This window comes from Colius striatus, chromosome 2 (genome assembly GCF_028858725.1).
Source record: "Colius striatus isolate bColStr4 chromosome 2, bColStr4.1.hap1, whole genome shotgun sequence".
NCBI lineage: Eukaryota > Metazoa > Chordata > Aves > Coliiformes > Coliidae > Colius > Colius striatus.
In genome coordinates, this window is record NC_084760.1 from 99,666,851 (window position 1) to 99,681,948 (window position 15,098).

The 15,098-nt window shown below is 45.2% G+C and overlaps 1 protein-coding gene across 4 annotated transcripts; it reads left to right on the forward strand.

Annotated features, from left to right (window-relative positions):
• The first annotated feature begins 1,684 nt into the window (after positions 1–1,684).
• TBXT (T-box transcription factor T) lies at positions 1,685–9,910 on the forward strand. Of its 4 annotated transcripts, none has more exons than XM_061990218.1 (8): positions 1,685–1,890; positions 2,073–2,337; positions 2,920–3,054; positions 3,781–3,842; positions 3,931–3,992; positions 4,918–5,094; positions 7,202–7,334; positions 9,640–9,910. In XM_061990218.1, the coding sequence occupies exons 1-8, from the start codon at positions 1,685–1,687 to the stop codon at positions 9,908–9,910; spliced, it is 1,311 nt and encodes a 436-aa protein (XP_061846202.1). The 4 variants fall into 4 exon arrangements, with proteins under 4 accessions (XP_061846202.1, XP_061846203.1, XP_061846204.1 ...); XM_061990219.1 differs by having other exon boundaries at positions 7,205–7,334; XM_061990220.1 differs by having other exon boundaries at positions 4,921–5,094; positions 7,205–7,334.
• Positions 9,911–15,098: the final 5,188 nt, after the last annotated feature.

The window sequence follows — 15,098 nt, forward strand, 5'->3', positions numbered from 1 at the left end:
CTGCGGATGGGGTGCAGGCAGGGGTGCAGACAGCAGGCGGGGGTGAAGGCAGGGAGATGCAGGCAGGGGTGCCTACCCACAGAAATAGCTGGTGCCCGGGCTGAACCCGCCATCTGCATTCCGCAAAACAGAGCCTTTCAGCGTGCCTCCCCGGGTAGCCATGAATTCCAGCTCTTGCTGCTCCCAGGCAGCCCGTGTACCCCAAAAATCTTAAAAATCCCTGCAGCGACGATGCGCGCTGTTTGGAAAGAGGGGAGATACTTAAGAAAAAGCCTTGTTTTTACACCGGCCCTCTTTTCCTTTACTCCCGTTTAAGGAACTTGTTATTGTTTAAGGAGACCTCATTGAACTATTTCCTGCTCATTGTCACCTCTCTCCCCCTCGCCCTCTATCCAGGGATTCTCACGGAAAGGTAATAAACTGTTTCCCTCACACCACAGATCGCCACAGCCCCGGAGAATGCAAACTATTAAAACATCGGCGGGCCGTGGGTGTTTCCAAAGAGCCTTCCTCTCCCTCACCACATCTTTTGCGCCAAACAACTTAAAAAAGTTCGTCTTGTGGCAAAGTTTCACCCGTGAGGCTCAGGCTTTATTCTTGCCCTCAAAAACTCACGGGGGGTTGGAGGTGGGGGGAATGTTTCTCCTTGTTACACTAAAAGAAGCCTTTAACTGTCGGTATGGTTTTCAGAAGTATGTTTTATTTAGGTGGGGTGGCTCCAAGCCACCGCGGCCGAGCATCCCGGCTGCTAAAATGCTGTCACGCAGTGGAGGTAGGAGGCAAACCTCGCGCCCTTTCCTCACTGGTGGGCTCTTGTGCTTGCTAAAAGTTGAGGAGACGGGGGCGGGAGATGCATGCCCTTACTGAGCCAAGTTTCTGGTCTGCTACTGTACGGGGCAATTTCAGCTTTTCGGGTAAATTTTCCAGCAAGGGTTTGCCGTTGCTCGCTGCAATCTTCACTTTGGCAGCAGAGATACGAGCCGTGACAAGGGAGCGTGGGAAGCGGCGGGGCGGGCGCGGAGACTGAGGGCTGCCTGCGGCGGCCCGAGGACAAGGACAGAAGGGCTGCAGGTTTGTTTTTGTTTTTGTTTTCGCCTCCTAAATACGAATCCGCGGCAGGGGTGTCTCCCGTCCAGGACTGGCTGCCGAAAACCAGACCAAGGGGTTCACCGTGGGGCGGCGGGAGGTGCCGTCCGCGGGTTATGAGCCTGTTGCCGAGATGGGCCATTTCCTCTGCGGCTGCCGGAGCCCCGGCCCCGGCGGCTTTGATAGAGGTGCAAACATTTGGGGGCAGATTTACATAAAATAGCCCGCGTTTAATCCCGCGGGCTGCAATTAACATCACAGGCTTCCCCAGGCACCGTTGTGATATGGCCGCGGGCAGCCAATCCGAAAGGCCAACCGGCCAGATCAAAGTGGCCCTCCGCCAATCAGCGGCCCCCCCCCCGCCGGCATTGTGATGTCACCGGGGGGGGTGTTTATGGGGGGGTATAACAGCAGCCCCTTCCCCACTCCCGCTCGCTGGGGCCGCGGAGGTCAAGTGGAGTCAGCGCCAGCCCCGTCGCCTCCCTCTGCTGCTGTCTCTGCCGGCGCCGGGGCTCTTCCAGGGCCGCCTGCCCCGCCGGGCGGGCCCTGGGCCAGGATGAGCTCGCCCGGGGCCAGGATGAGCTCCCCCGGGGCCAGGATGAGCTCCCCCGGCGCGGAAAGCGCGGGCAAGCCCCCCCAGTACCGGGTGGATCACCTGCTGAGCGCCGTGGAGAGCGAGCTGCAGGCGGGCAGCGAGAAGGGGGATCCCACGGAGCGGGAGCTGCGGGTCGCGCTGGAAGACAACGACCTGTGGCTGCGCTTCAAGGAGCTCACCAATGAGATGATCGTCACCAAGAACGGCAGGTAGGGGTGCCGCGGGCCCCCGCGCCCGACCGCCGCCTCTAGCCCCGGCTCACGCACCCCTCCCGCGGGGGCGGGGGGTGAGGGGGTGCCGGTGAAGGGAGGGCTGCCGCCTGGCTGAGCCCGGGGAATGTGTGTGGGGGGCTGCCTCCCGCTCTGCCTCGCGCCTCCGTGTCGCCCCGCAGGAGGATGTTCCCAGTGCTGAAGGTGAGCGTGTCGGGGCTGGACCCCAACGCCATGTACTCCTTCCTGCTGGACTTCGTGGCGGCCGACGGTCACCGCTGGAAGTACGTGAACGGGGAGTGGGTGCCGGGCGGGAAGCCCGAGCCGCAGGCTCCCAGCTGTGTGTACATCCACCCCGACTCGCCCAACTTCGGCGCGCACTGGATGAAGGCGCCTGTCTCCTTCAGCAAAGTCAAACTCACCAACAAGCTCAACGGCGGCGGGCAGGTAAGCGACGGCACCGGCAGCGGCACCGACAGACACTGGCATCGCGCCTCCCTCGCGCTGCCCTCGCCGCGCTCAGCGGGAATGGACTGACCCGACCCGTCCCGTCCCCGGGAGTCGGCGAGGTCCTGCCGAGCAGCCGCTCACATCCTCTTTAATGCTCATAAAAATGCTGCTGTTATCAATCGTGCTGGGGTGGGTCACACTCCTCGCTTCTTCCCTCCGGCTCTGAACTGCGTTCTTTCAGCAGAGCGGGCCCTGCTGCCGAGAGGTGCCTTCATGTTCTTCCTTTCCTTAAATGTTTTTCTGCATCTTTCTGACTGTTTGTCACCAGCATGTTTGCAGCCATGTAAGCTGCCCTGTCATGTAACACACATGATACCTAGGCAAAAAATTGGGCTTTCTGACCACACTATTCCTTTCTGTTTCTTAACAGATTCGGTTTTAGGGTTTGTTTGTACCTGTCGTCCCATCTCTGCTGCAAAGATGGGTCATTAGATGCTTTGAACCCTGAGCACTGTCTGTGCCTGCCAGCACCTACCACTGCTCTGTCACTGCTTACCTAGTCTATCCCTTTGCTCACAGATCATGTTGAACTCTCTGCACAAGTATGAGCCGAGGATTCACATAGTGCGAGTGGGTGGCCCACAGCGGATGATCACCAGCCATTCCTTCCCAGAGACCCAGTTTATAGCCGTGACGGCCTACCAGAACGAGGAGGTAGGCACAGCAGGGAAGAAAGGACTTGAGTAGTATCAGGAGGTTTCGAGTGGCAAAGTGCATGTTACAGGGCAAAAAAATGGATCTTGTTTCACATTTTTCAGTTATTTCTGTGCTTTGTTCAAAGCTAAATATAAAAACTGAAATCAATCTGTGTTATAGCCCTATGAATGTATAATAGCGCAAAGTTCTGATTGCTGTGGGTCTCAATACCTACAGCAAATTCATTGCAGAAGAATAATTCTTAAGAGAGTCTGTGAGACAAACAAGTGTAGTAAAAAATACAGTTGTCATTTTCAGCTACACAGTGAATAACTGGATGTGCCATTTTCAAAGGTGACCTTTCTCTGTTAGCCAAAATACGTGTCTGTTTTAATGAATCTATAAGTTACCCATATTTTTGAGTGTTTGGTTAGTTTGAGTTTTTTTAATATCCATTCTGCTCTGGCTTGAAATGCAAAGGTTTTTATAACTCTTTAGAGTACTACCTTTCTTGTCTGTTTCCATAAACTCAGGCAATTCAATGGCAGAGGGACTACCTCCTAGCCCTCTGCTAATGCTATGGACTGTTTAATTGATGGCTATAGGTTGGTATAATGGGCCTAATCTTTCTTAAAAAATTTGGGATATGACTAACTTCAATGGGCAGTCCTAATTTGCATCCGAATATCTGCATGATAATGAATGGTGATACTTGCAAATAAATATATTTGTTGTTGTTTTTAGATCACAGCTTTAAAAATTAAATACAATCCATTTGCAAAGGCATTTCTTGATGCAAAAGAAAGGTGAGAGCTCTTAATTATAAGTATGGATTTTTTTACATAGATCTATAAAACCACACTCTTTACTAATACAACACGGATTCTTTTATAGAAGTGATCACAAAGACATGATGGAGGAAGTGGGAGACAACCAGCAGTCTGGGTATTCACAGTGTACGTTTCCTTTCATTCTGCATCATGAACATAACTTCTTTCTTCCATGTCATCTGTTGAGCAAAACTTTGAGAACACTGTTTGTTGACTGGCTTGTTAGTTCATAGGGAGAATAATATTACAGTGTTTTGATTGTGATTAATGCAGATTTACGATTGTATAAACGTTATGATCTTTGTGTGTGTGGCCAAGGCTGCTGAATTACACTCAGAAACCTTGAAGAGAATCTTGCGATTACCTTCGTGTCCAAAAGGATGGATGCTTTTGTATACTCAGGCATGAATATTCATATGGATATGGAGACAAAAGTTTATTTCAAAACACAGTAGAAAAATATTGAAATGGTACTGATCTATTGCATTCTTTAAGAAAATTGGAGGCGTTTTCTTAATTTTTTTTGCAGATTTACAAAAATTAATGCTTTTGGTATTTTTGTTCTAATAGATTATTGCCAAAAAATGTCTGCAGCCTAAAAAGGGTGGAAATTGAGTCCAGTAGGAATTGGTTTGTTTCCGTGAAAATACGTGCTCTTGAAGAGTTCTTCTTAGCAACCTGATAATCCTCGGAACATAATGCTATAGACTGAGATCCCCAAAAAACAACTTACAACTGCATACACACCGCCTCCCTAAGGGAGAGTGTAGCCATTTTGGTGTTTCCTTACTGTGATTGCAATTGAGTGACAGTTTATAAAATAGTGTTATCTTGACATGGGGCTTTTTCTAAGCAGTGCTCTAACTTTCCTTCATGCAGTCATTCAAGAAAATTGTAAAGATTCATATTCTTCAGCCACCTTGAAATTCTCTTTCCTTTCCTGAGCATGAATTTCCCTGCTAATTGATTATTTATCTTGCTGCTGTGATTATTTCTCTGCCTGTCTGCGTTATATACTCATTTTACAAACCTCTTTCTTCCTGTCCCACAGTAGGCAGCTGGCTTATTCCCGGGACTGGGACTCTGTGCCCACCTGCCAATCCTCACCCTCAGTTTGGAGCCCCTCTGTCGCTCTCCCCTGCTCACAGCTGTGAAAGGTACTCATCGCTGAGGAACCACCGTCCTGCCCCCTACCCCAACCCCTACACCCATAGAAACAACTCGCCAAGTAAGTCTGACATCACAGCTCTGTTAAAAGATGGGAAATGAGCAGAGGGACAGAAGCTTTGAGCAGCAAGTGTCCTGCGGGATGCCACAGAAATGGAGGTGGCTGCCTAACTCAGTTTGCACAGGGGGCTTGGGGCAAGAAATAGGGACAAAGAAAGTGTGCCCCCAGTCTCTTTATGATAGAAAAACTGAGCATGTGTAGAGCTCTATCCTGCTAAATGATTACATTATATTGTACTGGCTTTGACTGGCTTTGCTCTTGAATTCTTGTAATCCATGAGCTTAAACTTCCTTTGACTTTGTTTTTTGTGAAAGTGAAGATTTTAACCATTAGTTATAGGTAATACAATGAAAGGAAGATATATAGGTCTGCTTCTGTTAGTGGCAGTTGTTATTAACCATAATAGAGGGCTTGATTGTGACAGTTTACTTGCCTGTTGCTGTAGTTTTCATCAGTGCGTTAAGGTTGTTCCCAATGAGTGGATCACAACTGGATCCACAGAAATAACATGGACCTGAGTAAACTGCAGAGCTATATAAAAGCTGTGCTCAGAAATAGCCAAATAGCTTAAGGCTTAAATTCTTATGCCATAGGTACTTCAGGGAGACAAGAGAGCAGCATTTTAACAGTGACTCTTAAAAAAATTTTCTTTCTTCTGGCCTGTTCATTTCTTTTTTCTCTTCAACCTGTGTGGGTATTGAAGATGCAGCCTGACCAATGTTCTGTGTAGCTTTGTAGTTAATTTCAAAGTGGAAAATTAGCTTTCTGTGGACTTGGAAATTTTATCATAGAATCATAGAATGGTAGGGTTGGAAGGGACCTTTAGAGATCATCTAGTCCACCCCCCCGCAGAAGCAGGTTCACCTAGATCAAGTTGCATAGGAATATGTTCAGGCGGGTCTTGAAGACCTCCAAGGAAGGAGACTCCACAATCCCTCTGGGCAGCCTGTGCCAGGGCTCTCTCACCCTCCCAATTAAATAGTTTTTTCTTATGTTTAAGTGGAACTTTTTGTGTTCCAGCTTCATCCCATTACCCCCTGTCCTGTTGCTAACACAATAGAAAAAAGGGATGTCCCAACCTCCTGACACCCACCCTTTAGGTATTTGTACGTGTTAATAAGATCTCCCCTCAGTTTCCTCTTCTCCAGACTAAACAGCCCCAGTTCCTGCAGCCTTTCCCCATATGAAAGATGTTCCATTCCCCTGATCATCTTGGTGGCCCTGCACTGGACTCTCTCCAGCAATTCCCTGTCCCTCTTGAGCTGAGGAGCCCGGAACTGGACACAATACTCCAGATGAATCCTCACCATGGCAGAGTAGAGGGGGAGCAGAACCTCCCTTGACCTGCTGGCCACATTCTTCTTGATGCATCCCAGGATGCCAGTTTTCTGACTTGAAACAGAGTAAAAGAACAAAACACCTGTGATGTTCCTTATTACTCTCTGGTCCTGAGTAAGAAACCTTTTCTCCTTTCCTTAGCTAGCTCCTGTAGCAACATCTTTCTCACAACTGATGGCTGTAGGATTCCCTTTATAGCTTCCTAGTGCCTCTGCCATGTTGGCCAGCCAGTTTTGGCTACAAACTGAGTAGTTTAAGCCACAGTCCACTGACTTCTGACAATGCCTAAGGCAGACTTCAGAGCCCATAGTGGCATACTCAGCACAAAACTGGGATGTAGGATCTAGTGACACGCTTCTTATCCTGAGCTGCCAGACTGTTACTGCCAATGTAGGGGTTGGAGGTAAAGTGCCCTGGAAGAGTGATTCGGATAGTGTAAACAAAGGGCTCACCTCTTCCCACTGAATAAGGAAGCATAGGTTGAATTAGCAAGTGGTTTGGAAACAGCTTTTTGGGCATAGATCCTTATTTCATAGAGATAAAACTTCGCAGTTATAAGTTGAGAAAAATGACATATGAGCAGCGGCGATGCCAGCAGAAGCATTGTTTGACACAACTGGTTGCTGACTTTATTTTAATCTGTGTGTGCAACTTTGTTATTTTGTTTGCAAGGTGGTAATGGGGGAGGGTGCTTTATACATTGCACTTGAAAGCAAGGTTGTTATTTGGTCTGATTCTATTGTGTTTGAGTATTTGCTTGTTTTCTCAGCAGCCTATGCCGATAACTCCTCTGCCTGCCTTTCCATGCTACAGTCCCATGACAACTGGCCTTCTCTAGGAGTTCCCCCACACACACCAATGCTGCCTATGAGTCACAGCACTGGCACAGCTACCAGCTCCAGGTAGGAATCCATCCCTCAGCAGCCCTCAAATCAGTCTGTTGATACTTTCTAGGAAGAGAAGGCTGAAAAAGAAATCACCAACAAAGTGGAAATCCTTATGGCCACGTTTGAATCGTGAGCTGTCTGTTAGGTGGGGAGCACTGAAAAGTACTATTCACAAGAAAAAAACAGATTGGAGAAACAGATGATTTATACAAAATATTTTGGTTTTGGAAATGTAGATACTTGTGATATCAATATCACATATATTGCGAAGCACATACTCAAATTCAATAGGTGTTTGTCTATGCTCTTGTAAGTTTCATCTCTTGTAAACAAATGAAGTTAAACTTTTAATTTTGATCTGCATCATCTTAGCCAGTCATTGTTTTCCCAGCCATCTCCACAAACCCTTGTTCTGCTACAAAGGGACAGTGAACTATAGCATGGAGGAGGAGCAAGCAGTCAGGGCACTGATTCTTTACTTGAGCATCACGATGTAAACTAGAATTACATGGCATTATAGACAAAGGTGAAAACTTTTCTTTGTATTTCCTGTCTTTGTTAAAGGAAATAAACTTGAAAATTCATAGATATAGATAAGGGATGAAGTCTTTGCAATTAGTCACAAAGGGCTGAGGTTTGGGCATCTTTCTCAGCAATTCAGATGTACCATTTGGTTTGTGGAAAACATTTTTATTTAAACCATGCATATATTGTCAGCTGTTAATCATAATATTACTACCCAGTATAAGAGAACTGTATTACTGAACATAAGTTTTAGTCCTGAACTTATGTTAATCAAGTATCCTGGAATTTCTTTCTATATCTGACCCCCAGGATAGATATTTAGAAAGTTACTAAGTCCACTGAGTTTCAATTGCTGCACTGAATTGTCTAGTAGATAAAACCAGTGGAACTGGAACTGTGGGACCTCAAGGAAGTAATTCTGGTGCCCCTTTTATCTAAACCCCTACCTGTAAAGTAAGAATAATATTTATGTTTCTTGTTAAACTGCTTGGGATCAACAGATAGAAAGTACTGTGTAGTGTTATACAGCAGGACTGAACTTTTTTTCACCGTGTTTTTCTTGATTCACCTTGTTTCTTTGAATTCATAGGTGTTTTTACATTGTGTACATACTCAAAGGAGCAAGGCTCCACTACAGTGGAGATTGTAATGTCCTGACAAGGCTTTTTCTTTTTTCCCTTTCAAGCAACCCTTTCTGTACTATCTGTGCAATCTACAGCAATCAATCTGTCTCTTCCCCTTCTAACATGAGATGATGAACAAGGAAGGTTGAATTGCTATCTGGAGGCATCTGTCCCTCTCTGACTACAGAGGCACCCAAGGGGGATTAGGGCTCTGAAAGACTTGTGGCAATGGTTTCAAATATGCCTGGGTCCAACAGCTGCTGTGTCCCACCACCTCTACTTTGTGCCTTTCCCCTGAGGCAAGGGGTATGGCATGGCTCAGTAATCAGCTCTTAAAACTCTGCATTTTTCAACCAGTGTGTTCATTTTTCATCTTGGCTTAAAATTTGCTAGTGTGCCAAGTGCTGAGTCTACTTTTAGGAAAACAGGAAGGTTTGATTTATTGATGGGATGCCATGAATTTGCCAGACTCTTCTGCCTGGGAGTTAGTAGAACCATAGAATCATTTTGATTTGGAAAAGACCTTTAAAATCATCGAGTCCAACCACTAACCTAACACTACCAGGCCCACCACTAAACTGTGTCTCTAAGCACCTCATCTACATGTGTTTTGAATATCTTCAGGAATAGTGACTCCACCATCTCCCTGGGCAGCTGTTTCCAGTGTCTAACAACCCTCTCAGGGGAAAAAAGTCTTTCTAATATCCAGTCTAGCTCTCCCCTTGTACAACTTGAGGCCATTTCCTTTTATCCTATCCCTTGTTACTTCAGAGAACAGGCTGACCCCCACCTCACTAAAACCTCCTTTCAAGTGGTTGTAGAGAGTGATCAGGTCTCCCTTCAGCCTTCTCTTCTCCAGACTAAGCATCCTCAGCTCCCTCAACAGCTCCTCATAACACTTATTCTCCAAACCCTTCACCAGCTTCATTGCCCATCTCTGGACATGCTCCAGCACCTCCATGTCTTTCATGTAATGAGGGCCCCAAAACTGAATTTGGTATTTGAGATGCTGTCTCACCTTCCCACCTTGCAGTGGCTGTGAGCTTCCTAAAGACATTCACTGTCTCCAGCAAAATGGACCCACCTTGGGACCTGTGTTGTGACCTGAGAAACTGTCAGAAGTCATGAGAGTCACTAATAACCTGCTTTATTTATTGCTTTCCCTCTTTCAGTCAGTATCCCAACTTATGGTCCATGAGTAATAGCACCATCACACCGGTTTCTCAGTCGAGTGGGATGTCCAATGGGCTGAGCCCCCAGTTCTTACGCAGCTCTCCAGCGCACTACACCACCCTTCCACACCCAGTCACCGCTGCCTCTGCCTCCGCCTCCCCGCTCTACGATGCCGGGGCACCGACGGACCTGCCTGACGGCCAGTACGATGCCGCTGGGCACGCCAGGCTGGCATCCACGTGGACGCCTGTCACTCCCCCTTCCATGTAAACCCAGACCTTTTCCTACAAGACAGACTTTTTAGCTACCAAGTTTAAATGCTTAATCCTCAAGGGAGAGAAAAAGGAGACATGAAGTAAATTCCAGACAAAGCACCTGCACTGCTTTGCGGAGAGCATCGACTTTATACCTCTTGTAGTGAACAGTGCATCATTGACTTTGTGAAGAGTTTACAAACCTGGTGAACGTGCAATTATGAGAGCAGATTCACTGCTTTTAGTCTTTTGTTTTTCTTTTAAGTTTGGTAAACCTAAGTTTTAAGATTTTTTACTTCGATTCCAAATTTCTCAATATTCTGATGTATTTGGACATGAAGTTTGGCATCACTCTCAAGTAAGTTACTCCTAACTGTTTTTCAGTTGACTTTTTTAATGGCAAACTTAGTTATAGACATGAGAAGACTTTTATTAACCGTATAGTTAGAAGCATTCCAAAATATGCACAAATGTAGCTGAGGGGTGAAGTTTTTGGAAAATCATGTGCACTAACACGTGTTTGTCTCACAAATACGTTGTGTTCTTAACTGTATGTTAATTTCTTTGCTGCTGAATTAATGTCAAGACAATCTGCAAGAACTATATTCTTCCTGATAAACACAGTATTAATATTTAGTCCAAATTGTTTCAGCCAAAAGACTCCTTTTAGAGGTAAGCTTTGCTGTTTGATCATATAGATTTGAATACCTATTTCAGCCTAGCTAAATATCTAATTTCAAACAGCCAATACCCAATAAGGAGCCTTATCCAAAACCTTTTTGAGCCCTTTAAAAAACATCACTGGTTGGTTGTTTGGTTTTTTTTTGGTTTTTTTTACAGTCTCTGGCTCAGGCCTTACTGGAGGGAATTCAACACCTGGAGAATCTTTCTAATTTATTTTATTTCAATGTTGTACTCTGTTGCTTGATATTTATTATTTGGTAAGTTACAACTTTATTTTTCACGTGTTAAGATATGTAAATAATCCCTCAACGTACAGTGTATTCTTTTAAGACAATCATACATGGGATGTGGCAACCAATGGCACATTGAACAGTGTGGATGTAAGTAGTTAACTTATTTAAGAGGAAAAGCTCTAGTTACCAATAATTTGGGGGAGAAGTGCAGTTATACTAAGCTTTAAAATACCTTGAGTACTTGGCTTGCTGGAAGGATCATGTCTTGATAAAATACTTCCTTCAGGCCTGATATTAAGTCAGTATGATTTACATTTCTCCTATGGGCAAACCAAAAACATTGGCTCAAACTGTGCCCTTAGACATGTCTCTTTCTCCCACTAACTCTGGCAAGTACATATCCTGAAGAAAGTGAATTGTTTTGCATAAGCCATAGTAAGTAACTTTTATAATGAAGTGCCTAACACAGTGAAGCAAAATTCTGTATTGTGGAATTCCTTGAGTAACTCATCGATGTGTGCTCATGTGCTACAGTGGTAGCTTTAGGATGAAAAAGCAAATATTTGCCACCATTTTGGTCTCCTTTGGCACCTTATGGGCAGATCCTTGCACCTGGGAAGACTTTGGCAGGGCTCTGTCTCTGCAGAAAGCTTTGCTTGCAAGTTCAGGCTGTGGTCTGCCAGAGGTACTCCAGCAGAAGACAGCACCAGAAGCAGATGGCTGCACCCACTGTGTTCTCTGTTAATATGTAAATATTGATCTAAGTGCTCCTATTTTATTGTGGAGGTAAATTGTGTAAATGATCTAAGTGCATTATTATTTAGATTGTTTTTTAGAAATTAGCAACATACTTCATTGTGAGGATTTTTTTTACTTGTACTTTGGAAGTATAATTTAAATTGAGGAGAAAAAAAAAAGAGTAAAGATTCTTAAATAAACTCCATGCTTAATTTTCAGTTTGTGGGGGGCGGTGGGAAAGGTGAACCACATAGACATATTAAACCTACAGTATGTTGACCTTCCATGGAGCAGTTTCACAAATGGTTCCTGCTGCACAGTGGCTTCCGGTCGTGGGTGATGGGTCAGAGAGTTCTTCATAACCAAATTAATGATTACCTAGTCATGGAGAACCTAACGACATTTCTTGAGATTCTACATTCTCATCTGTTTCTCCCCACCTTTTCACTCCTCCATTTCTTCCTCCTTTTGGTAAATCCTTGACTGACTGATAGTCAGACGTGGTAGCTGCAGCTACTGTTGGGTGATAGCTCTTTTTCCATGGTGACCAATTTATAGGATAAATGCTGGATCTGGGTGCAAGCCTGGCAGCTGCTGTGTTCTACCTTCTTAACCAGATTTTCAGGTGTGTTTCTGAATACCCCTGCCTCCCCAGTAATAAATGCCTAACTGCTGCCTGGTTATACTCACCTACCAAAGGAGTCTACATTGTAGGTTAATTCAGTAATACAATGGCTGTGCATAGAATCATAGAATTGTTTTGCTTGGAAAAGACCTTTAAGATCAAGTCCAATCACTAACCCAACACTGCCACACCCACCACTAAACCATGTCCCTCGGCATCTCATCTACATGTCTTTTGAATATCTTTGGGGAGGAGGACTCCATCACCTCTCTGGGCAGCCTGTGACACTGTCTATCAACCCTCTCGGTGAAAAAGATCTTTCTAATCTCCAATCTAAACCTCCCCTGGCCTAACTGAGTCCATTTCATCTTGGCTATCACTTGTTACTTGGGACAAGAGATTGACCCCCACCTCACTACAACCTCCTTTCAGGCAGATCATAGAATCATAGAATGGTAGGGGCTGGAAGGGACCTTTATAGATCATCTAGTCCAACCCCCCTGCAGAAGCAGGTTCACCTAGATTGAGTTGCATAGGAGTATGTTCAGGTGGATCTTGAAGACCTCCAAGGAAGGAGACTCCACAACCACCCTGGGCAGCCTGTTCCAGCCACCAGTTGTAGAGAGGGATCAAGTCTCCCCTCAGAGAGGGGATTTTTAAGTCTTGAGTCAAAAGCAAATTACCATTAAAATCAATTAATTACTATGAAAAGATATTTGAGCCTGAAGAATAAGCACACACACGAGGCCTTCATTAGATGCAGCATTGTGCCTCTCCAGGCAGCTCAATGCTGGTATTACGTGTAATTTACCTAATCAGCCTTTTTGATGTGGGCTGTTTTTTTTCCATCTCATACTTTCAAATTAAAGAAACCAAAACCTTTAATGCCATTCAATGCTAGTTGCACACCACTGTAAAGCAGACTGAGCATTTCAACATCTATCTTTTCACACCTGCTCTGCCACAATCTTCTTCCTGAACTGTGCATTCTTTTGCGGGATTCATGTGGCCAAGCAGCCATCAAAGGCACCTCAGAGGTACAAATACTGTCAGGGTTGTAGTTGCTGGAGAAGCTGGGCAGTTGGATCCAGATGACTCTATGAATACTCAAGCCAGCATGAAAACCACTTTGGACTTTGTGTGACTCATCTGGAGAGACTTTTATCACCCTTGGGCTCATGCAAGCAGTGCTGTGCTGCTCTCCTGCCCTGGCTGCCTGCTGGTGCACCGCTGGGCTGGTGACAGAGGCAAGGCAGAGGCACAAACAGATCTGACATTTCCAAACACTGAGGGAGGCTTGTGTGAGACAGATCTTTTCAGCCAGCCCTCTGTCAAGCAAGACTGCAGTTCCACTGTACCAGCTCTCTTCTGTTCCTATGAGAGTGTGTGTGTGTGTGTTCCTATGAGAGTGTGTGTGTGTGTGTGTGTGTGTGTGTGTGTGTGTGTTCGTTCCTATGAGTGTGTGTGTGTGTGTTCCTATGAGAGTGTGTGTGTTCCTACGAGTGTGTGTGTTCCTACGAGTGTGTGTGTGTGTGTGTGTTTTCCTACGTGTGTGTGTGTTTTCCTACGTGTGTGTGTGTGTGTGTGTGTGTGTGTCACACACCAGGAAAACGCAAAGGCTAGGGATGACTGTGAGGCTGAGAGATGTCCTAAAGCCCAGGGACTAAGCCATCAGCAAATGCTCAGGACTTTTAAGAAACAGATACTGTTTACCATCTCAGCATGCTAATGCCTTTCCCCTTTCTTTATTTCCCTCAGCTCTGTTGCACAGAGATATCTTTCCCTATCTGCAAAACCCATGTGAATACTCAATCCCATCCAAGAGCCAAACATTAGACTGAGTATTCCCACACTTGTCTCTAGCCCAACTCTTCTCTATAGACATCAATTAGATTTGTGAGTTGGGATAATACATATTAAGGTACTGCATCACTGATGTCAGCTATCCAAGAAGTAAATAGAATTAAAAAAAGAGAAGTAATTAAAACTAAAAGTAACTAAACTAAAAAGTAAAAGAAAAAAATGAAACCCACATGTACTCTTAGGTAAGTATAAGGAAAATAATCATCAGAAACATACATGTTTTTAAAGTCACACACAGACCTATTTCAGGGGCTTAGATCTGTGGAGAAAATAATTTCCTCTTCAGAAAGTCTGGCTTAGATGCTCTTGGAAATTTGTGCTGTAGAAAACTGAGATAAAGGAAATCAGGGAGTCAGTCTGAGTGGTGCATGGTGGAGTTCCAGTATTTCTCAGTGTCTAGTAGCATCTTACAAATGCCTTTACTTCTGACATTCCTTGAGAAGATAAGAATAAACCCAAACCCCAGTTCTCTCACTGCACACAGTGGTGATCTCAAGGACCTGGATGCTGCGGACTTTAAAGTCCAAGGTTATATGACTAGGTAGAGCAGTTGCTTTTGTAGACAGAGAAGCCACAGTGCTCCTCAGGATCCACTCCTGGAGCCATCAGTGCTTTTCCACTGACAAAATTCGTCCTTCTATCCTTTGTATTCATCTGTACCCCTTGGTCTCCCAAGGTGACACTGCTAGTTTTATTCCTGTGAACCACAGCAAAGCATTCATTTGCAGACAGTCATAGCTGAAATGTTGGCAGTGTTTATCGTGTTTATCATGTCTCAAGTGTGTATACACTCCTGATTGGAGCAGGGTGGGAGCCAAAGAGCATTTCCATGATAGTTTTCCAGAGGTGGACATTGACTGGCTGCAGCCTTGAGACAGTGGGGAGCTAAGAGTAGTGCATTTAGGCTTATGTATATTGTGTATCCCCCAAATGATCACATAGCTCACTGCAGTTCCAATTTCAAGCCAACCAAGGCTCTTTTCCCCCCTTCTTTTTATGGATGGCACAGTTCTAACAATCTTAAAATATACTTGATGCTGCACTCCTGACCTGTTTCTGAG